This window comes from Tigriopus californicus, chromosome 8 (assembly GCF_007210705.1).
Source record: "Tigriopus californicus strain San Diego chromosome 8, Tcal_SD_v2.1, whole genome shotgun sequence".
NCBI classification, from domain to species: domain Eukaryota; kingdom Metazoa; phylum Arthropoda; class Copepoda; order Harpacticoida; family Harpacticidae; genus Tigriopus; species Tigriopus californicus.
In genome coordinates, this window is record NC_081447.1 from 13,643,936 (window position 1) to 13,667,115 (window position 23,180).

The following is a 23,180-nucleotide window of genomic DNA, read 5'->3' on the forward strand; positions in this document are numbered from 1 at the left end:
AAATATTCAGTATTCAATATATGATTGGAGACTTTTAGTTCTTCTGATCAACAATTACTCATTCAGCAAAGGATCACCCCTTTTCAAACCCTGCACATCTTTGCATTCAGGGTCTCTAGTGCTGCATTGTTTTTGCAAGTGCTAACAAGCAAGAAATATGGAAGATCCTGATTTGTCCAAAAGTTCCCACATTTTGCATCTGTAGAGGCACACTTTCTTTACATCTTTTTTAGTGATATTCATGATTCTTCTCATCTTCCCAGCACACTTTTATCATTTCTTTGCTCACTTCCATCATTTTTTGTCAGAGTCCTAAATATTTTTAAAAAATACTCTGTCATAAACAAACTTTTTTTAGATACTGTGGGGCTCATTTTGTCTAACACACTTTTTAAAATGATCTTGTTCTGATGAAAAGTAATTTTATGGGCTTGAAGCCAATTCCAGAGATTTTGTGTGATCTGTTGTACCTTTCTTTTGCTCCTAATTGGGCAAAACTCTTCAAAACAATAAGAATTATATTGAAAGAGCTTCGAGCTCTGTGAAAAAGTCGTTGCACGTATTGCCAAGAACATTGGAATTGCCAGGAAGACCGTCCACAATATTAAAAATTCGTACAGTGAGTCTAGAGGGTTCAAAAAGAGGTTGAAAATTCTGGAATGCCTTGATCTGTCCAAACTAGGCACAACTTTTTTATGTTGTAGTCGGCCTTCCTGGCAATTCCAAAGTACTTGGCAATGAAGGTTGGCTGGTCACCAGCAATAATACGCGCAAAGACTTTTTCACAGAGCTTGTACATCTTTGCATATAATTCTAAATATTTTTTTTGGAAGAATTTTACCTAATTAGGCGCAAAAGAAAGCTAGAGATCTCACAACATCTCTACAATTGGCCTTAAGTCCATAAAATTACTTTTAATCAGAAAAAGTAACCATTTTAAAAAGTGTGCAAGATAATATGCGTCACACGGTACATTCTTTGTATCGGTTACAACATCCGTAAAATCTTAGTTACCAAATATCCAAATTGAATAATTTATTGAAAAGTCTTCTTTATGATTAAACCCCACACCCAGAGATAAATTCATTATGGTATAGTAGGTTTTAGGGTACTAGAAGAAGAACAGCTAATGCTGATACCAGATGGAGCCTTGTTTCTTCTCAATGTCCTTGCTTATTTTGCAGGGCATGATACCTGACAAGTTCTGAAGAAATTATTGCTTCCGATTTGCATGAAACCAATTTTATTTGTTGTACACCAGAGTGGAGGGTTTTAGGGGTTTCTTTTGAGGATGATTATTCTCTTCAATTTGAGCTTCATCAAGACTGATCAAAAGATGAGGAGCAGAATTGGACATATTGTCGTCTGGTTCGAGACACGAGCAGCTTGTGCTAAATGTAAGACGGCTCTTTTAGATGACGTCCTTCACTAAAAATCTTGACATGCGGACATCTTTATCATTACTTCAAATATTACTTTCTGGGTACTGGAATTTCCAGAATATTGAGTCTTCCTGGATGTTATGCTTTCCTAAATGCTCTCTACTTATGATTATGAACTATAACGTCATGGTTGAATGATCAATTGATCGTCACTCAGTCAACTTGGAAAGAGTTCGAGTTCCATGACCGTCAATGGAACATTCGAAGTTCGTATGTCATGGGTCTTTAAAACCTCTAGCGCTTTGCCGGGTCCTTTCCCGTTGAAGCCATGTTCCTTTTTGCGAAGCAGACAGGAAGAATCTGTGTACCAATCTATGTCGTCAGTGAATATGGATCAATAGATCTCAATGGAATCTAAGATGTATATCTGGTCAATGAGAGCCTGCAAAATAACAAGTTTGTCATGGCAAAGAGATCGTCACATAGGAGTTTCACGAGTGCATCTGGCTTTCCTTCGGGCTGAGCGCTTGGAGTAATTGTAGAGCATGTCGTGTTCGCGTCCCGATTCCGTGTCCGCTGCAAGTAATAATTCATAGGTCAGGAAACTATAACAGACTTTAGATATCCGGCCTAAAACCATACCTTGATCCCCGCTGGAGTCATAGTTAAAACTTCTCTCATTGGGACTGGGACTGAAATTGTCATAGCTTAATGAATCAGGTACAGTTCCGGAGTGATGAAGCTGGTGCTCCGGATTGCTCGAGGGGTGGAAGAGGTGATTGGATTGGTTCGGAAGAGGCATCTTCCAAAAGGGCTTTGGCATGGGGCCCACAGGGGTAGGCGGGGCTCCCGTCCCACTTCCAGTCACTTGTGGGATGGGCGGCGGTGGGATAAGACGAGGAATTTTCTTTTTCTTCGTCATGGCCGCACCCGTGGAGTACAGCGAGCAATTGAACACCGTGGCATTGCCGCCGTCTTTAAAGGGCCGGACACCATTTCGGTCGCCCTCACGCTCGCCCTTATCCCGATTCAGAGACACGTGAAAGACGTTATAGTACAGGATCATGACCAAGAGTCCACCCAAATAGGGCAATGTGGTCACCAGGAGGGCGGTGCGGATCTCACCCGCACTGTAAATGAGACGCGTCCGGACGTTGATCGACCAGATCACGTATAGTAAAGCGTTCTCCACGAGGATGATGAGGTAGTACATGACGATTTTGACCTTGGCACTGTCGTCGTCCAAGTGAACAAAGTCCACTTCATACACATAGGCCAGAATGGAACACTTGAGCCAATCAGTCTTGGTCCAAGTCTGATTATGAAGATTGCGTTGCTGTAGAACCAACCACACGAACATGCACAACCAATGGAGGATCAAAAAGAGACCCACCCACGCCCCATGGACCGTGGTGTACACCACCAGGGCGAACATCCGAGACGTGACCGTTCCGGCTCGCCATAGGAATTGCAAGATGACTCCGATCCACGTCAGGATCAGTTTGTGCAGGTTGGACTTCTTAATGTTCTTATTAAACGAGGCTAATGCCCAACAAATGTTAATGAGAGAAGTGGCCATGGCGCAGTAGACCACTTCCATTTGAATGGCACTCATCTGGTCGAGAGCCGTGAGGTAGCCCAAGATGAAGATGGTGAAGATGCTGTGAATGAAGGCGTGCATCATACGAAGAAGACTCAGGTTGCGCATCTCCCGTTTCACCACATCCATCTCAATGGGCAGGAATAGAAGGCGTGAATACCGCCAAAACATGGCACTCATCCCGAGATGAAGTCCGACAATCACGGTCCACGTCAAAGCACGATGCTCGTTCCATTCTTGGTCCATGTACCACTTCAAGGAGAACAATTGGCACACGATGATGGACGTGGCCAAGGCCAATGCCAGAAGAACAAACCAGATTTGGAAGCCCTCTTGCCTTTCCAGCAAATAAATGGCAATCACGTTGAACGCGATGTCGCAGAAGTAAGTCATCACGGACGCGATATTGAAGAGCAGGTCGCAGATGGGTAAGAAATCCACGGCCATGGTGTTTGCGGTGGGGGTTGGATCTGGCCTTCAACTCGCCAAACCAACCCACCATGAGGATGCAAAGATAGGGAAGAGATCTCTCTACCCTCTACCGAGTCATCCTGTCCTAATCAATCGGACCCATGATCACAATGAGCTTTGTGTTGTTGCAAAATATTGAATATTTCCTTCGGAGGCAGACCCGAATGACCCATCCGCGATGGTTTTGTGAACAGGGATGCCAAACCATTGCATGGCTCGAATAAAACCAATACCCAACTCGAGAGCTAATGTTGCCTTGAGAGCAGTATCAAGCAAGATGGTTTGCATTGATGGGGCAACCGATGTGTCCCCTGGGGGGGAGGGGGGGGAGGGTAAGTTGGATCTTGGTCAATGTTGACCCGAGATAGAAATGTCCAATCATGCCATAATGGCATCACTGGCCCACAGGTGAGCTTTATCGCGCACGGGGTCGATGGTTTACACAGGTAGATGGTGGATGATGATGATTTGGGTTGGGTTGGGTTGGCTTGGATGCCTCTGTCAAAAGGACCGTAATCAGTCCAATCGAAAGGAATGTCCGAAAAAAAGAGGTGCGCTCCAAGTTGAGAGGAAAAAGTGGAACCTTGAGGGTTTTGGAACTGATATTTATTTGCTTCCGTTGGAAAAGGCGACAATTATAATGGCTTTGTTCTGACTAGAATTGTGAATCATATAAAAAGTATAAAACGGTTTCAATAAAAATTTGAACAAAACATAAGGATCATGACAGCATTGATGTTGGCGTCGGTGGCGGATGTTGTTGGTTTTGTTGGTGTTAGGTGGCTGTAGATGATGATGGTGATGATGTTTCTTGGGGTGGGGGGGTAGGATGAGATAAGTACAAGGCAGACAAGACTTGGGGCATACTTATTGTAGGAGTGCTACAATCGGGGATGGCGCTAACAAACATCGTGGCAGCCTGTATGTAAAATTCGAATCAGTATAATGATAATAGATAACATAATGATCGTGATAGTATTGATAACTAGAGTATGGTAGGATCCGGGGTAGAAGGAGTAGGAGGAATGGGAGGATTTGGGGACAACTCTTCCGAGGATTTAGTCGTTTAATGCCTTCTTGTTCATGCCAAAGGGAAATACGACGAGCCCCTTTCAATGGCGAGATTATTTGATTTATGTGGGGAAGATAGTGGGCGTGGAGGTGAGAAGGAAGGTCAATGTGAAATATCGTCGTGAGATCATAGCGAGTCGAGGTTTGAGCTTTGTCACTAATTGTAGCCTAAAACGGGCCAATATCATTATCTGGAAGTGGTAAAAAAGTCATTTGAAAACCACACTGGCGTTGAGGATGGACGCCTTTCATCGTCCAACTCTGCTTACCTGACCCAAGGGAGGACAATGAGCCTGCGGTACTTCCGCCTCCCTCATAAGCGTAGTTCCGAAGATCGTCAAAAGGGGGCGCGCTGGGATCGCTGTCCGCACGATGCTTATGCTCTTCAATAAAATGCTCTACGTTCGTTTCCGGGGGAAGAGTCCCCGTACCGTTCATTACGGGGGGTGGACCATTTGAAGGATAAGTACCCGTGGCCGCATCTGCAATCAACAGAACGTCGATAACAACACAATCGTCTTCGAAATGCCGGCATTTTTTCCTTACACTTTTGATATTTTTGCCGTTGCAAAGTGCCCTGTGCCGCTGCGGCCACCGTGGCCGCATCCGCAACTGGTATTTGGAGAGGCGTGATATCAAATGCGGTCATATCATCCTCACCGCCTCCTTCATCCTCGTAATTGATGATGGTCTCGCGAACATCGTCATCCGGATTCGGATACTTGATCTGAGCCTCACGCCGACGATTATAGATCACAAACACCAAAACTAGGACTGCAAGTCAAGGGATCAATTAGTGATTGGAATTGATGATTTTGTATTTTTGAAAAATATGACCACTCTAATTCATTGGTGGATCAGACATTATATGAATGTAGATTTAAATAAGAATCATAAATTTTTCATCTTGAAGGCTAGCGATTGCATTCCTAATACCAGTAAGGAGGTCGGTAAGAATCAAAAGAATGAATGAAATAAAATCGAAACAAAAGAAACGAAACTCACTGAAAAGTGCGACAAGGGAAACAAAAATGATGATAACGAAGCTGCGGTTGCCCAGGAGAACTGCTTTGGGACAAGCACTCTCATTGGGACAAATGCAGTTGATGTTCGGATCCGAACACTCTTGACAATCCAGACATCGAGGCCATACACAGCCGTATTTTCCCGTGGTAGGGAGCATTCCCTCGGGGCATCTAAAAACCCGATAAAAACAAAAATAGACTCAACTTGAGTAAGGAAGAAATCATAGCAAACACCACTAGAGAATAACCAAACTTAAAGATGGCAACCAAATCCAAAGCAAAGAATGTGTGCGTTAGTAGCGTTAGACAAGACCACACCACTTACTCAAGATCGAGAGAAGACAGATGAGAATAATGGCCAAGGCGCCCATGCTCAATCTCAAGATCTGTTCCTCTTGCATGAGCTCACAATTGTTGCCCGAGAATCCACTGGGACAGAGACATGTGTATCGCTCGATCGTGTCTCGATTAACGCACTGACCCCCGTTGTGACACGGGTTGTCTAGACACTCGTTGCGATCCACACAACTCTTCCCATCGGGCGTGACACGCTGACCTCGGGGACACCTGTTGTTAGTAATAGAACAAGTTAAGTTAAGGAATCCAAACCGAAAGCAGGCAGAGAGAGTGAAAGTTAGTGGATTATGCACAATACAGAACGTCTGTCAGAATGAACGAACGGACTTCCTAACTTGTCAAATTTTGGATGGCTCAAGAATTTCGTAATATGTTGACTAACGCCTCGCAAAACCTCTATTTTCTCGTCTTTTTCCCGGGTCGTACATTCGACGTTTCATCTTCACTATTTCAAAGAGGATTGCCAAAAGAACTCTTCCCTTTTTGGCTTAAACTACCAAAAATGGCCCACATTGATAATGGAAATCACTGTAACATGCAGGCATGACGAATATTACTTAGCCAGAATGTTATTTTCGGCAGTTTGATCAAAAGCAGGGAATGTTTTTACATGGGAGACATTAAGGCATTACGAAATTCTTGTCCAAGCCGGAGTTTGACAAGTCAATAGGCTGAGGATTGACATTTTCCACTTGGGTGTTCAAGGTCACATAAAGTAACACATTGTTTTTAGAACTATTGCTTATCAGGTCAAAACTCCTGGCCTGTCTTGGACCTATGTGTTTATAACTCTGTGCAGTAATGAACATGAACTAAGTGGGGTATTTCATTTGATGTAATATTTGTAGAAAGATTATTTGTTTGGTGGACTTTTCCGAACTGACTCTTGGTGAGTGCATCACTTTTAACTCGGATATTTCATCCAGCTATAACTTTGCGTAGTGACAACCATCTCAGGTTGATCGGAACAGAAAATCCTCATATCCTCAGCCTTATGTTAGTTCAAAGCTTTATACAATACTTGCTTGCTATTTGTTAGTGAAAGGGGTTTACTTACGAGCACTCATACTCCATCCAAAGGTCCACACACACAAACGGATTGGGACAGATCACATTGGCACAAGGATTGTTGGAGGGACAATTACGTTGGAGGTTTCGCGCCATCGTGGCTTGGCCCCATTGGGTTCCATTGAGCGCCGGAGGCAACGGTAAATGCTTGCCCTCCAAACGAATATCGTCCATACAACCTTTGGAGTAATCCGAATACACCTCGAAGGTGCGCACACCCGTATACTCGGCCTTGCCACCCGCATACACGCCTTCCTGCTTGTCCACAGTCATCATCTGATGTCCGTCGAACGTGAAGGAATCGTTGTACCGGCGACCTTCGCCGCCATCCACCGTCAAAATAGCGGCCGAACCGTAACGCGCCACTTTCGCCGTGTGCCACTGACCATCGTCCACATAGATAGCTGACAACCAAATCTCCTTCTCCTCAGTCCGCAGCGAGTTCAAGTTGTAACGGAACCGCAGTTTGCTCTCCTGGATCTCTAGGATGCCATATTCGCGGTTATGTTGATCAGACACGCGGAAGAGCTCCCCGTGTTCTTCGCGGGTGCGGAATCTCAACTGAATCTCGGTGGTGAATCGATCGGGTTCGAAGCTCAGGGCGTACTTGACGTAACTTTGCGGGTCGAAGGTGCTGGGCATGGTCTCGTGAGAGCAATCTTGACCGGTCCAACCGGCGTTACACTCGCAAGTGGGCTGACGAAGCGATCCCACACAACGACCGTGCTCGCCACATCGAGGGCCGGGGAAGTTGGCATTACACGCCTCCTCTACGGGTAAGCATCCGGGTTTGGAGTAGCGGAACAATCCGGGATCGGCGAGATCGTAGAGTTTCGAGTTGTGGATAATGTTGCGGATGCATCCATCAAACGGTTTTCCCAAGGGAGTGTGACTCCATTTATATTTCATGGGGTCAAACTGTTCGGCTGCCATGCCTCCAATTTGAAGGGGTGTGTTGACATTCAAATACTCGTTGAAGGGCGGGATGTGGCCCTTGACTTGGCAAGAGGAGTCGTCAAACTCCGTGGGAGTCCCATCCTCATGCTCCATGACCACGGCCGATCGACAGAAATCGACCACCATCCTCACCTCTTCTTTGCTCCAAAACACGTCCAATCGATGCCACTGTCCATCTTCGAGTCCGTTCCCGTTCTTGGTTGCGATCCGTAACTCCAATGTGCCCGACCCGAAATCAATCAGAAGCCTCGGTTGACCCTCCACCAGCTCAATCGAGATAAAGTCCGAAATGAGCATCTCGTCACTTTCCGGCGGAACAATGGGACCGTTGTACAACAAGACACCGTTTGGTTTTCGGGTCAAGAACTCCACGGACAAATGGGAATCCTCGCACAATTCCAAAGGCGGGTACCAGGCCCATCCTTTGCCCCAAAAGGTTCGGGTAGTCTGCTGACATCGAGGTCCTTCGTAACCTCGTGGACACTGACATCGGATTCCCCATCGACCCTCCAAACATCGACCTCCGTTGTAACAGACGTGCGTGAGACACGATTCTGGCTTGTCAAAGGTTCGAGCTCCACAGATGCACTCCGGGATCACCTCCACGTGTACCCCAACCAAAGAGGTCTTGTTGGCATTGACCGTATACGGAATTGGATTGATATCCAGGACATTGGTACAACTTCCATCACAATTCTCGTTCTCGTACAGGCATTCATCGATCCCAACCATGGTGATATTGATTCCCAATTCTCGCTCGAAAGTCTCGCGGTGTCTCAACAAGATCCCATTCAATTTGACCGGTTTGTAGTAGGGCGAATTGTGAACTGAAAACCGAACATCCGTGGTCTTGGGCCGAGTGCCATGAAGCATCACACTGAATACGTCGATGTTCTCCAGTGGAACTTTATCCGGAAGAACATCGGCGAACTTCTCCTTGAACAATTGCATCTTGCTCTTGACCACCGTTTCGTTTGTGTAGCTCCAGATTCGAACGAAATCTTCGGCAGTGACACCCACCATGCGGAAGGAGCCTGAATTGACGATGGCCTCGTGAGAGATCTGCTTCACTATCACCGTCACATTGGCGGGGACATCGGTTTGGGTGTGCTTGCGGTCGTATACACGGAATTGGAGGAAATAGCGTCCTTCAGGAGTGCCAGATTTCATGGTGATCCCACCGTTCTCTTTGTGGAGTGAGAAGTACGGATACTGGGGTTGATCATGGTACCAACTGAAGGTCTTATCTGGGAGATCCCAATCATCACGGTCGTAGACATACACTCGGCCAATTTCACTAGCCGGGGCCTCACCCTAAAAAAAGGTGAGCAATTTGGACCATGATATCTTTGATGCGATTACCCCTCTGTCTGTCTGTCTGTCTGCAATTAGTACTCACCATGTAATTGTATACCATGATCTCTTTGGACCCTGGTTGCATCTTATTATCATTGGAATCCCCAATCACCACTGTGAGTGTGGATGTACCGGACATTGAGGGACTCCCGCTGTCTTTGATCACAATCGGGACGAGAAACTCCTTTTGCTGTTCTCGATCGAATGACCTCAACGAGGACACCACGGCCATGCCATCTCCATTGGCACCCTCTGAAGAAATGAATTAATAAATGAATTGATATGATGAGGATTCGTTTAAATCATCATTCATCTGTCGTAATCTTACTGGGATCATGCTCAACTTTGAAGGAGGCTCGGATACTGTCTAAAGCATTGGGATCCATTCGAAATGTGAAGGAGGGCCCATTGCCTTTTGAGCGATCGTCATCATCTGTGGCCAGGATCTCGACCACTTTCCGAGGCGGACTATGCTCGGGTAGTCTGTAGATGTTGAAAAATATAAAGGCGTGATGTTCATCCAAGCGACAATAACTGTGGCTAGTTCGGACGATTGGTTACTTACACTGGGCGATAGTTTTTCAGAAATCGGGGAGCGTTATCGTTGATATCTTCCACAATGACCGTGAGCGTGGCTGTAGCCGTTTTGGGCGGATCTCCGTCGTCAATAGCCAGAATCTTGATCTGATGAGAGGGCAAGGTCTCGCGGTCTAATTCTCTTTGAATGGCCACTGTTCCATCGGTTGAGATCGAGAATTGTCGACGTCGATCCGAGCTCCGGTCAATCTGGTATCGGACCTGGCTATGGCCTCCTTGATCCGGATCAGAGGCTCGGAATCGCTCTAAGGTCTTGCCAACCTTTGAGTTCTCCCGCACAAAGGTCTCGATGTTGGATTTCTCAAAGATGGGCTTGTTATCGTTGATATCGCGGAGTTTGACCACCACCCATGAGTAGGCCACGTGGTACTTGTCGTTGTCGTTGTCCTCACCCTTGTCGTTGACCTGGATCCTGAAGCGGAAACCTTGCCGTTGGAGTTGATCCTCATAGTCCAAGGGTTGGACCACTTTCAACGATCCCGTTCCATCGTTGTTCCGCACCATAGTAAACTTGTCGGCTCCGAATCCGCTAGATTCGATCACTTTGTAATGGAATTTGTTGCTCTCGTCCTCATCGTGAACGGTGACCGTGAGTATGGGTGCATCGGGCAGAACATTGCCTTCGGTTTCGTCCACCTCGGTGACCCATTCGTCTTTGGTGAAGCTGGGCGGCATGTCGTTGATGTCCTTGACACGTATGGAAGCTGTCCCCGTGCCTTTCAGCCCCCCTCCATCCATGGCTACCACTTGAATCGAATAATCCGGAGTCTTTTCTCGATCTAGACAGCACACGGCGGTTTTGATCACGCCGGTTTCCTCTTCGATCTCAAAGATGGGCGTGCCTGTATTCTCATCGATAACGTTCTTCTCGATGGAGTATTTCAATTTGGCATTGGTGCCCTCTTCAATGTCATCGTAATCCACGGCGGTCATGGTCATGACCATCATCCCTGCGGTCCCATTCTCCGTGACATTGCCATAATATACGCCTTGTGGGAACAAGGGGGCGTTGTCGTTGATGTCCTTCAGGTTAACCTGAACATCTGCGTAGCCCACCAATCCATTGCCTCCATCGTCTTGAGCAAACACAGTGAATCTCCATTGAGGACGGCCATTGGGCTCATCCCGATCCAAAGGCTGTGAGAAAAGGTTTTGGGTTTGAACACGCATCACACAAATCATGAACAGAGCTTACCTTGAGAACAAAGATTTCCCCTGAGGTTCGATTGATGTCGAATTTGGAGAGATCTGGCTGATCTGCATCGATGCCTTGTCCCGTGAGAAAGTAAACAATGTTGTGTTCGCGGTCTTTTTCGCCGTCACTCGCCGTTACCTATGATGAAAGTGCATTTTAGACACAAGATACGACTCATTGGGCCAACACAAATTCAAACACAATAAAACAAAAGTAAGAGGTAACTACTTTTTAATGGCACACGTCACGTTACCTTTAGAAGAGGCTGCTTGATCATAGTTTGCTCTTCGAAAACAGTGACTTCGTACCGATTCCGGTCAAACGAAGGAGGCAAATCGTTCAAATCGCGCACATAAATTGACAACTCAGCTTCGGTCTCGTGCAAACTGTCCGAGGCAACGATGGTTAAATTGAACTAAATAAAGAACAAAACAACACGGAAACAAATCAAAACGAAGGACAAACTCAAAACAAGAAAAGCTTAATCTATAAGGAATATGGGATTGGGTCTTTTTTCCCATCCCCCAAAAAACTGAAACCACAAGAGATCATCAGAACGCTCTAGTTCAACGACAAAACGACATAGACTCTTTTTAAAAAGGGAAAAAGCAATATAGATAAAAAAGGGGATACTAGGAGATAAATACGACCTAAGAATCAACGAACAAAACCGTGCAAGATCACAGACAAACTCGCTCATTTCAATTTCACTACAAAGCACCTGAAGGACTCTTTTGGGAAGGTTTCTATCATCTTCCTCCGTGATCTGAGTTTCATAGGTGGGCCGATCAAACACGGGTGGATTATCATTGACATCGTTCACATGGATCACGATGGTCGTGTAATTCTCATTCAAATTGTCCGATGCCACCAGACGAAGTTCATACTGGATCAAAGGTCATTGTTATATTCAAGCACGTCAGGGCATGAATTCATATTGAAACTGGGTTAGCAAGACTTGCTCGAAACACCGAAATCAACTTACGCGCTTCCGGGTTTCATAATCGAGGGGTCCAGCCACGTAAATGGCTCCAGTCATGTTCTTGACGGCGAAAGCACCGCCGAAATTCCCTCGAGTAATCTCATAACGAATCTTAGAAGCTGCAAGGGTTCAATGATAAACATGAATTGACGACTCAACTCAACACATTGATGCTCCTTCTTACATTCATCCTTGTCGTTGGCCGTAACCGTAAGAACCGTGTGCTGAATATCCTCGTTCTCGTCTACTTCAGCTTCGTACAAAGACTTGTCGAAGTAAGGAGGGTTATCGTTCTTATCCGAGATCCCAATCCGCATAAACTTGGTGACTGCAGAGAACAATTAGACATAATGAAAAACTGCCTGATCACAATGGGTGATAATTGGGCTTTTGTTTGGGCGATTTGGGGTGCATTAAGTTGATTGGGCCAGATCAGACTAATCGCGTCTGCGTCTATTAAATCTAAAATTATCAATTTACCCGAGTTAGGCTGTCCGGCGGCATTTGGTCGGGCTGATGGAGCGCCGTCTCGAGCCTCGATTTCCAGAGCATATGCTCCTTGTCTTTCGCGATCGAAAACAGCTTTGGTGCTGATCTCGCCGGTTTGGCTGTTGATCTTAAAGTAATTCTGGCCCTCGGATTTCTCAGAGATATAGTAGTACACCTGAAAAATCATCAAATGCATGAAGGATCGACATCGTCAAAGCCAAGGTGTTGGGAGTCCATTACCTGATTATTGGGGAAGGTTCCGTCTCTGTCGATGGCATTCACCGTGGTGACAATGGTTCCAATGGGCTCGCCCTCGAGAACCCGCTCTTGCTCTCTTTCGCGGAACAACGGGATCTCATCGTTTACATCCTCCAGGATGATGACAATCGTGGCCTCGCTAGCCAATTGTTGGGCACCATTATTCTGTAATCCATGAGTCACATGAGGCTGGTTTTGTACTATGCACATTGTACACTCGTTCTCCTAAAGCTCACCTCGACACGGATGGTGAGGTTGTATTCCTTGATCCGTTCGTAATCCAGAGGTTGATTGACTTTGACATCGGCATACGTCCATCCATTCTCTTGTCGGTGTTGGAGATAGAAGGTGTCGTACTTATTGGTCTGGTCCGTGGAGCCTCGAATGAGCTGATAGAACACCGTGGGATTATCCTCAATTCCGGAGCTAAATGAGAGTGGGGAAGGAGGTGGGGATGTGAAAACAAGCCAATTGACGGCTAGACACACGTACTGAGAAAAGACTGCTTTCTAGGCATGACTTTCACGAAAGAGAAAGAGAGAGAAAAGAAATATGCAGTGCAACAAGTCTCGGTCCATTCAAAGTTGAAAATGGGTGGTACATTGATAAAGTAAAATAAGAAGGATCGTTTTAAAAACATGAATGAGCCGAGTAAAAGTATTCGAAACGACTGAGGAAAACCTCGCAAACTCGACTAGAAGATGGTGGAGCCATGTAAAAGAAAAATCCTACGGCAACGATTCCGGGATGACCTCTTTTTGGTGCATTGGCACACACCAAAAAAAAGCCTCGGAGGCACATGTTTGCTACAATTTACTTGCTTTTCTTTTCAAAAACCACGAAGAGGTATCTTCAGATGTGCATCTGGGTAATGGCTCTTCGTGGTTGAATTCATGCAATGTGGCTCAAATACCCAGGAAGACGTGTCCCTTTTTAAAAGAGCTTGAAAAAAGGATGGCTCAAGAAGGGTTACTGCTTTATGGAAACGTTATTACGAGGAACGTGTTGAGAGGGTTTTTTGCTGAAACAGACGGGTGTATGTTTTTTGGACTTACACTGATTGTGCCTTGTATTTTCCGAAATGCAAATCAGTATCGGATTTTCTCTTCCAAACTTTACTAGCCATAAAGATATGAAAACTTCGATTGTGATTAATATCCCTCGCAAGACATTGAAAAGCGGGTCACACCTTCTAGGACCTAAAAAATCCACTCTTACAGAATTTAGTGAAAGGGACATCAGTTTTCCATGGGGGACTCTAGCACTGTACTGTACGCGTATATCAACCGTTCATTTCATATCCCAAAAGGTACATCCAAACGACGCGGAAAAAGAAGTTACTACCAAGTTTTACAGATATTACCATTACTAACACCATTGGAGAGCTCTCTAATAACATTGATAGCCACGGTTACATAGTACTGTAAGACGACATAAATGAAGGTGGGAGCAAAGGTCTGGCTTGGAACATCACTCTTCAAAAACATCCTTGTGCGATTCTCATGAAAGACACTCAAAAAATAAAACCAGAGGTATAGGGGAACGGGACGGGGATCAGGACACACGATGATGCCTTGCTTTAAAAAAGTCGGCCATTTCTACTTGATGGCACACCTGGGACATGGAAGTTAAGCACCATGGGATTGAGATTTACGAGAGTTGGACATAATCTTTATGACGTCTGTTATATGCCAGGCATCATCAAAATGAGCTTGCCTCATGCTCAAAAAAGACTTTGGTCACCAAATCTAAAGGAGCCTCTTTGATGAGCCCTTGGGAACAAGGAACAAGGTAGATGGAACAGGACGAGGACGACAGGAAGGAGATATCAAGAGAGTACTAGAGAAAGGCAGATGGATGCACGATCACATTGCTACACACAAGTCAATCCACTCAGGAGCGATATCATCGTACTGGTAAAAGCTCCTTGACGGGGATGGTGGTGTTTTTTTTTTTTGGTTTCTTTTTTTTTTCGTGAACACAGACCTGGCTTTGACTGCGGTAACGTTCTCTCCTACAGCCGTATTCTCTTTGACATAGATGGGTCCATAGACCGTCTGATCCCAGACGGGTGGTTTGTTGGACCGATCCACCACATCGATCTGGACCTCCACTGTTCGAGAGAGCGGCGAGGATCCCAGGTCCTCGGCAATGGCCTCGAGCTTATAGGTGTCTCTCTGGGGGATCGAGATGTTCACGATATAACGGGTGACCTTGAGAGTGCTTTCTTTTACCCTGACTGATTTATCTAGGTAGCCTAATAGTGGTGAGCCCTTAAAGCTAACTAATAGTTTGTATATCAATCGTATGTGAGTATAATTAGAAGAGTGGCGTTTCTAAGGACTAAATGAGACCGTCGAGAGAGCAAGAGAGAGCGAGAGGGAGAAAGATTCATCATTAGTTAGTAAGTGAGGGTGGGTTTATGTAGATAGATGAGATAGAAAAAAAATGGTCATGATGGTGATGCCCCCTATGAGCCAGGGGGAGTAGGACAAACCTTGCTCGGACAGAGATCACGACCTCTCCTTGAGGGGCGTTCTCCTTGACATAGACGGGTCCGTAGATTTGCTGATCCCAGATGGGAGGCTTATTATTTCGATCAACCACAACAAGTTCAACATCGACAACCGCCTCCAATTGGACAGGCGTGCCGTTGTCTGTTGCAGTCACGCGGACTTTTAGCTCTGGTTTCTAGATAGAACAATGAACAAACACCGTCAGTCAATCAATCAATCATCGTAAGAAGAACCCAGCAGGAGTGAGAGAGCGACAAAGAACGAGCCAATCGACTTTCCGTCGAGAGTCTCTCTTTCATTTAAAAACCCTTGGGTTGAAAATCTCGTTGGCGGACGGATTTTTCTGCGTCTTTTTTGGTTGACTGAGAAAGAGAAAACTGCCAATTAAATGGGCTCTACGTATTTGTTCCCAGAGCATTCATTGGATTTTGTAGTTGAAAAAACGGCACGCTGAAGTTGAGGAGAGAAACATGGAAAATGAGTTCCATTGGAGTGGTTGATTTGAAGCCACTCTCTATTATACTGTGGAAAATCGTGGTCGTTAATGGACCTTACTGGTTACAGAAGCCTAAAGTAGAATTGCGAAGCATTACAGAAGATACGCTCACGAGCATTGTGTTAAAAAAAAAACTGGTCACTTACATCCAGGGGCTTGCGCAAGTAGATCCATCCTGATTCCGGTTGAATATCAAAGTAATCCAAATGAGATGGATCGAAAGGAGCAGTCAAACTATACCTGATCGCTCCATTATTATCCGCATCTTCATCCGAGGCAGACACACGCAGGATGTTCGTGCCGATATTCGTATCTTGCTTGACATTCTCAATGTATTTCTGGGAATTAACAACAAAAGCACCTCCACGTGATTATAAATTCACCACCAAGAGCGTGGAACGTCTGACATGCCCTACCTGACGATCGAACAAAGGGGGGTTGTCGTTGACGTCCGTGATCTCGACAGTGAAGGAGCACACGCCCTCCAGCGAGGGCTCGCCCGAGTCCGTGGCCTTCACTGTGACACTCACGAATTTGCCGTCGTCGCCCTCACGGTCAAAGACCTTATTGGTGAACAGCTCTCCGGTTTCCTCGTCCACGTTGAACTTGGTGCCTTTTTGATTGGGTTGTTGCACAATTGAGTACCTCACTTGGCCATTCACGCCCTTATCTTGATCTACTGCGTGCACTTTGATGACGGGACTGCCATTGGGCGCCCCCTCTTCGATTTTGGGCCCATAGGACTGGCAATCTTGAAACACGGGCTTGTTGTCATTCACATCCGTAATGAACACCACCACCACGGCCGTGGCCGTGTGAATGACGGGTGGGGTGATCGAGGGTTTGCTCTGATCTATGCAGCACTTCCCGTCATCCATGGCGGTCACGTTGAGCTCGTACTTGTCACGATCCAGGGTAATTGGTCCGGAGACCAAACGAATCACACCCGTGTTCTTTTCAATTTTGAACAGTCCCGATTGAGTGGTACCGCCCACGAACCCGAATGTGACACCATCTCCGTCCTTATCAGAGGCCACCACCGTGGTCACCAGTGTATTGGGACCCGCATTCTCGTCTACATTAGGTGTGTACACTTGTTGGGAGAACTTGGGCTCTTCATCATTTCGGTTTTCGGTGTAAACCCTGACCGTTGCAGTTCCAGTCCTCGGGGGCTCTCCTTTGTCCTTGGATGTGACGATGAACTCGTAATAGGCATTATTACTGTCCGCATCCAAGCGCCGATTGTTGGAGATCACACCTTTGGAATTGACAGTGAAGTGATCGTCCGAGACGTAGTACTCGATATCGGCATTGCTGCCGGAATCTGCATCGGTGGCCTTGACTTTGAGAATGGACGATCCGATGGGGAGATCCTCGTCCACATTATGCGCCTGGTAATCGGGTAGCTCAAATTTGGGCGCGTTATCGTTCACATCGGACACTCGGATAGTTAACTAGAATGGATGGAGATGAGACATGGTTGAATGAAGAAATGCAATGCAAACAAACAACGGTTTTGAGGTTAATTACCTCGACGGAGGTCGAAAAGCCTCCCGAGTCTTCGGTGGCAGTGACTTCCAATTGATAGATGTGAGGTTGGCGAAGATCTTCAAAATCGAGATCCTTGGCCAATTTCACGATCCCAGACGAGGGTCCAATATTAAAGGTTCCCGCTCCCTGACCCTTGGCCTTCAGAGTGTATCGAATCTCTCGGTCAGCGAATGACTTGGCCTTGACAGAAATGATATCTGAATCCTTCTTTTGACTCTCGGGAATCTCGGCCTCGTACGATGGCATGTAGAACTGAGGGTATCGTTTTCCTCCCACAATGGAAAGGCGTTCCTCGGGAGTGGATTGAAACTTTCGACCCGTTCGGCCATTCTGGTCTTCGGCCTTTACATACAACACATATTCCGTGTCCAACTGAAACTCCTCTGTTCCACGAGTTCGGACCACTCCAGAGCGTTCATCCACCTCAAATCGTCCCGCAGCTTTGAAAAAAGAATCAATCTCATTAGCAAATAGAGAGGAGACAAAACTACACGCTGAACAAAAAAAAAAGCAACGTGATAGCACTTACTTCTGTCTCTGACCATGAAATAATGCAGATTATGGTCGGTATCCGGATCTTTGGCTTGCAGGGTGAAGACACGAGTATTGGGAGGGGCATTCAGTTTGACCACGGCTTGCATTGGCAAGGGCCGATTGATGAAATAAGGCGGCTCGTCGTTGATATCCTTAATGCGAATGATTACGCGTTGGTTGTCGTTGTCTAAAAATAAAAACACACCACGGGTCCAGAAGCTGCTGGGCAATGGCAAACTATGTTAATGATTAGTAGCACTTACAAGAGTTCGCCATGGCGTATCCTTAGGGTTGTTAGCAGGAAGGAGAAATGCGATAGAATGCGGTTACTGTTGTTGTTGGTTTTTAGTACACCTCTATTTCGAATATGAGGCATTCAAAGCCATGCTTACCTGATGAAGTTCCGCTATTGCTGATGATCACCCAAAAGTCAACGGTCTTTTCTCTTCCCAATTCCTCGTAGTCCCACTTCTTCTTGACCCGAACGGATCCATTGGGCTCCACAGTGACCCAGGGATTTTCGTCTCGAATTCGAAAGGTCTCATGTTCAGATTCCTTTTCCAGCTGGAACACAATCTTACCCTCGGGTTCACCGTCGGCTTCGGTGAATTCAATCCGTTTGGTGGGTCGCACTGCACGGGTTGTCCTTCGTTTGACGCGAAATAATTCGGGCAAGACCAGCGAGTCCATGGGGAACAATGATTGGTCGATAAAGTTCACTTGGATCTTGGCCTTGTCCGAAGGCCGCCGGCAATCTTGAGCCCACACAGCCAAACTGGAGCGGTTGAATCCGTCCAAAGCGATGATCTCGCCCGTTTGAGGTACAATCACTAACGTATTATCGGGTTCTTGTTTGAAATACCGCAATGAATCGCCATCCTTGTCATGAGCTCGGACCCGCCCCAAGATCTGTTTTCCCGCTCGAGAGGAGTCGTAGATGAGGTTGAGCGTGGCATTCGGAAACGTCGGGTCATTATCGTTGACATTCAAAATGGCCAGCTCAATGCGGGCCTGATCGATCACGATGCTGGGATCGGCCAGATCATGCACCAATAAATCCAATTGAGCGGTCCGATGGGTCTCGTAATCCCAAGGCTCGTGGGTTCGAACACTGACCAAGGCGCACGAGCCCACATCTTCCACCGTGGCTTCGAATCCCGGTAAGCCATTTTGCGGGTCGATGCGGGCCCCTAATCCCCGTCTCGACTGAGCATGGCCACCACACACCTCGATCCGGGGTCCCAAAAAGTGAATTGGGCACAACGGGCAATTCTCGCGCACTTGGGCTTGATAATCGCGTCGATGCAATTGCGGGGCGGCGGTTCGATTGAGCCAGACCGGGTCCCAAATCCGCGACCCGCCGTGCTCAGTCTGGACATGAAATTGGAAACCCAGCCAAGGTTCCGGCGAGACCGGCACACCGGGTTTCAACACGATTTCCCGCCCATTGGCCACGAACGCCCAAGTCAGGGGCGGTTCAATCGAGCTCACCCCCTCGGGAAAAACGCCTAAACTCGCACCCGGAGGCGTATGTTCGGTGATAACGACACGGCGCTGTTTCTGCAGGGGAGGCGGGCTAGCCACCACCACGCCACCGCACAGGGCGCTCACACACAGCGTCAAGATGAGCCGCATCATGCAGAGAGCGGGCCGGACATAGTGGGACGATCCGAATCGGGTCTTAAACAACCAACCGAACTCGGCCAGGCGTATTATTTATTTTGATGATTCTGGTTAGGACGATGATGATGATGATGATCCAGCCCGATGGATGGGGTAGTTCGTGCTCCTCTGGCTACTTTCGCACTTCCTTCTTTCGAGGCATGGCCTGGCCATATCCAGTCCTCGACTCTCTCTCACTCACGGACTCACTCGCTCTCTCGCTCCATGGACTGGAGGCCAGGCAGCGGACGGGGCATTGAGAGACACCACCACCACCACCACCCACAGAGCCCAGAGGAGGCCGAGAGCCTGCTTGGAAGTAGGGAGTACTCTCCAGGCAATCGCAGCACTTCACGCACCAGGAGAACCACAGGGCAAGGAAACTATCCAAGCTCTAGAAAGACGTCTGGCCCCCGAAAGGCGCAGGAAGAGCAGGGCGAGCACGCCGGGCGGTGCGGTACGGAGGGAGCTCGGCTTCCAGTCCTTGAAGAATGGGGAGGAGGGCACTTTCCCATCCATTGGGGGCAAAAAAAGTGACCGGGAATAACAGAACGACAGAGGGAGGGAAGATGGGAGAGCATCATCGATCCATCCGTCCATCCGTTTCTCTCCTCCAAGAGGACCCTGTCCGTCCTGGCTCCTTCTGTCATCATCACCATGATCATCGTGGTCGTGGTGGTGGTGAGCCAAGAAAGTCGAGTCAGAGCACACCAACCAAGCACCACCGCTGATGATCGTCTTGGGATTCCTTCATAACCGCAGCCATTGCCATGCCAACCCCCCCTCCCCCTCCCTGAAATGTAGTAAAAAAGCTCCTTGGCCAGGCCAGTGAGTTCCCAGGCTGACGCGGCTCAGCCCGAGCGAGGTCGTGACCTAACATCAAGATGGGGAGGTCGTTGTCGGATGCGAGGGGCGGGTGGACCCACCCACTCAACCGTGAACTGGGTGGATGAGCCCCTGGGTAAGAGGGGTCTCGTACAGAGCGATTCCATGAGGGTATCCGAAGCTAAAGCATTCATAGTTACATACAAAGTACACGGTGCATGCCATCCATCAACCCTTCATCCAAGGAGGCGTATCAGGAGGCGAAAAATCCGACTTTCAAGGGGGTGGGTTCGGCTTGTGGGAGCAGGTTTCGCCTTTCTTTGCGGATGGATCGTTAACTGGATTACATACACCCTCTTAGGCCCTGGGCCAATGAGAGTAGGTAGGAGGCGGAGGTCTGATTGGATGATTGGACGGAGAAAGCCACTCCGTTTGGTTTGGTTGGTTTTCTGGCCTTTAATATTCTCACGTTGGTGGGTGACCAGATGTGGAACATTGCACCGTCCCAACGGTCTTTTGGCCTTCAAAGCCACTAGCCTTTCTTTAGGGTGGGCTTGGTCGAAGGGCCTCGTCTGGAAGAGTAGTTTGGTGATTTGAAGGGTAAATCATGAATCATCGAATGTGAGTGATTTCACTCTCATTCGTACGAAATACAGAGGAAAACTCTCAAAAGGGAATCAAGCTTTTCCACTAGAAATAGTTACAGCCTTCTTTTAAAGTTGGTGTTTTGAACTTTAATCTCCATGCGACACACATCCCCAAATAGGTTTGCGAAAAGATCATTATTTTATTTTGATTACTAGTTAAGTAATTGGTATTAATTTCCATTCAGTGATGTCAAAGGATGGTTGAATAAACACGTATTTTCATTTGTTTCAGCATTAGACCTACGCTATTGGCGCATTTTAAAAAGTAATGAAACGTCGAAGTATCGTGTTGAATTCTATCTTAAACAGACGAACTAGAAACCACTCGTAATTTTAATCGAATAAGTTTGAATGGAAGTAGTCGTCTGCAATTATTTTTCCATCCCACCCAAAAGGGTAGTTTATATATTGTGATTGATTACATCGCGGACTTCTAGAGATGTGAACTGCGAACGGAAGTAAATTTTTCTTATCTCCTAAACCGTTCACTTTACTCTAAATAAGCTCTTCATATGGCCACAAGATCTGGTTGAATAGATGAACTCGGCCAAATTTGAGCCTACTAACATGTATATATATATATATATATATATATATACAAACCCTACTTAAAATTCGAATTTTCTGCCTGCTATTGGTCAGCTACATAAGCTGACGAGATGTACGTTTCTTATTTTTAATATTTTAATTCGAAAAGCGGCTCAGAGTTGCATTGACCACGATGAGGCCAATTTGGCGAGAAGCTCGTTCACAGTCCAGATTTCTAGAAGTTCGTGATTACCTCTAGATTTTAGTCAAGTGTGCACCCATTCTTATAATCAAATGTTCAAGGCATTATTTTGGTCACTCATAAAAAATCCTGCACAAAAGTTGGTATTATTTAATCGCTAGGTAAACAATCTAAAGAAGAGTGCTTGGTCACTTGATAAATGGAAAGAGATTTTCGAATGGATCATTTAAAAATGAAAACAAAAAAAACGAACGGAACAAACCAATTACTGGTTATAATTTTACACTCAGCTAAGCTGCTACAAAGGATGAAACATGTTGCCACCGCATTGATGCTCTTTGAAAGCTTAAAGGTTACTTTAAAAAAGTGTAATTGTGTTATCCACCTTTCATGTCATTAGTTGCGCCCCTTTCACTCATTCATAGAAGCAATTTTAAAGTATTATGCCAAACTTACATTCCTCGGTGTTTCAACGAGAACTTTGTAAAAAAAAGGATGATCATGGATATAATCTCGACAAATTGGAAAGCTGATGCTTTATCAATACGGTACCGCAACCAGCTTTAATCAATGGGTTATTAAATGAACAATTCATTGCTCAAGTACTGTGTCACAATGAATAAGCCATCAATTATTCTGAGAGACATTTCAGATTCTCCATGGGTAAAATTATGGCATGTAACTATCAATTGAACAAGAAGTTCTGTACTACATGATTGATACCACCCCAACACTTTTGCAATCATCATTTCCAACGAATTAGTACTAGAAAAGCAGTTTCACAAGTTTTGGAGATTCACTTGAAAAACATCACTTTTGCAAAACTTACCTTCAACTTTTTTAACACAACGCGATGAAAAGCCACTGGTATACCAGATAGAATATATAGGACCAGGTTAATTCTATTTGGATTTCTAAAGTGTTTGTGATTTTACCTTTGTGTGATTGGGAAGGTCTCAGAGGAGTTGGTGGTGTATGTATGTTAAGTATGGTGTTATATTGGATGAGTAATGAGTTGGTCAGCGAAAAATACCTTCCTAAAATCAGACATCTTAGAGGGTATAATCCTGTTTCTACACTTTTTTCCACAACAATAGGAGGCAGAGGAGAATTAGAAAGGCTGTTACGTTATGTTCCCTGTCAAATGCGACTGATCTCTGCAGGTCTGTGTAATAGCCCTTTTCACCCATGCAGTACACAACCTCTTGCAAAATGATTATTTACATGTCCCACTGGATCGGAATCTTACCCATAAAGAACTTGAAACGTTTCCCAGTAGAACTGATGGCTTATTGATTGAGTCATAGTACTTGAGCAATGATTGTTTCATTTGATAATCTCTTGATAAAGTATCTGGCATCTTAGAGCGTGCTTTCTCGTTTCTGCGTTTGTTTGTCCGCACTTAGACGAA

At 46.1% G+C, this 23,180-nt stretch overlaps 2 protein-coding genes across 8 annotated transcripts; both read right to left on the reverse strand.

Annotated features, from left to right (window-relative positions):
- Positions 1–1,784: 1,784 nt before the first annotated feature.
- Positions 1,785–3,706, reverse strand: LOC131884982 (XK-related protein 6-like). Its single transcript, XM_059232894.1, has 2 exons — positions 2,025–3,706; positions 1,785–1,958 (listed from the first exon to the last, which is right to left on the reverse strand). Exons 1-2 carry the CDS (start codon positions 3,427–3,429, stop codon positions 1,861–1,863), a joined length of 1,503 nt encoding a protein of 500 aa, XP_059088877.1. The 5' UTR covers positions 3,430–3,706; the 3' UTR covers positions 1,785–1,860.
- A 335-nt stretch (positions 3,707–4,041) lies between these two features.
- Positions 4,042–19,892, reverse strand: LOC131884979 (neural-cadherin-like). Of its 7 annotated transcripts, none has more exons than XM_059232888.1 (22): positions 18,298–19,878; positions 18,169–18,189; positions 17,901–18,092; positions 17,351–17,811; positions 16,237–17,274; positions 15,967–16,158; positions 14,795–14,985; positions 13,045–13,234; positions 12,791–12,973; positions 12,542–12,725; positions 12,246–12,389; positions 12,065–12,180; positions 11,801–11,965; positions 11,080–11,217; positions 9,853–11,021; positions 9,616–9,770; positions 9,331–9,539; positions 6,964–9,245; positions 5,875–6,116; positions 5,071–5,298; positions 4,794–5,006; positions 4,042–4,715 (listed from the first exon to the last, which is right to left on the reverse strand). In XM_059232888.1, the coding sequence occupies exons 1-22, from the start codon at positions 19,541–19,543 to the stop codon at positions 4,693–4,695; spliced, it is 8,982 nt and encodes a 2,993-aa protein (XP_059088871.1). In that variant the 5' UTR covers positions 19,544–19,878; the 3' UTR covers positions 4,042–4,692. The 7 variants fall into 7 exon arrangements, with proteins under 7 accessions (XP_059088871.1, XP_059088872.1, XP_059088870.1 ...); XM_059232889.1 differs by lacking the exons at positions 11,801–11,965; positions 14,795–14,985 and adding exons at positions 11,333–11,494; positions 15,306–15,499; XM_059232887.1 differs by lacking the exon at positions 14,795–14,985 and adding an exon at positions 15,306–15,499.
- Positions 19,893–23,180: the final 3,288 nt, after the last annotated feature.

Coding starts and splice junctions, on each gene's coding strand:
- LOC131884979 (XM_059232887.1), bottom strand. CDS start 19,543: ATGATGCGGCTCATCTTGACGCTGTGTGTGAGCGCCCTGTGCGGTGGC. Junction 18,190..18,297: donor CAATAGCGGAACTTCATCAG/GTAAGCATGGCT, acceptor AACAACCCTAAG/GATACGCCATGGCGAACTCT. Junction 5,299..5,874: donor CTGTCTTCTCTCGATCTTGA/GTAAGTGGTGTG, acceptor CTTGACTTGCAG/TCCTAGTTTTGGTGTTTGTG.
- LOC131884982 (XM_059232894.1), bottom strand. CDS start 3,429: ATGGCCGTGGATTTCTTACCCATCTGCGACCTGCTCTTCAATATCGCG. Junction 1,959..2,024: donor TGACTCCAGCGGGGATCAAG/GTATGGTTTTAG, acceptor TATTACTTGCAG/CGGACACGGAATCGGGACGC.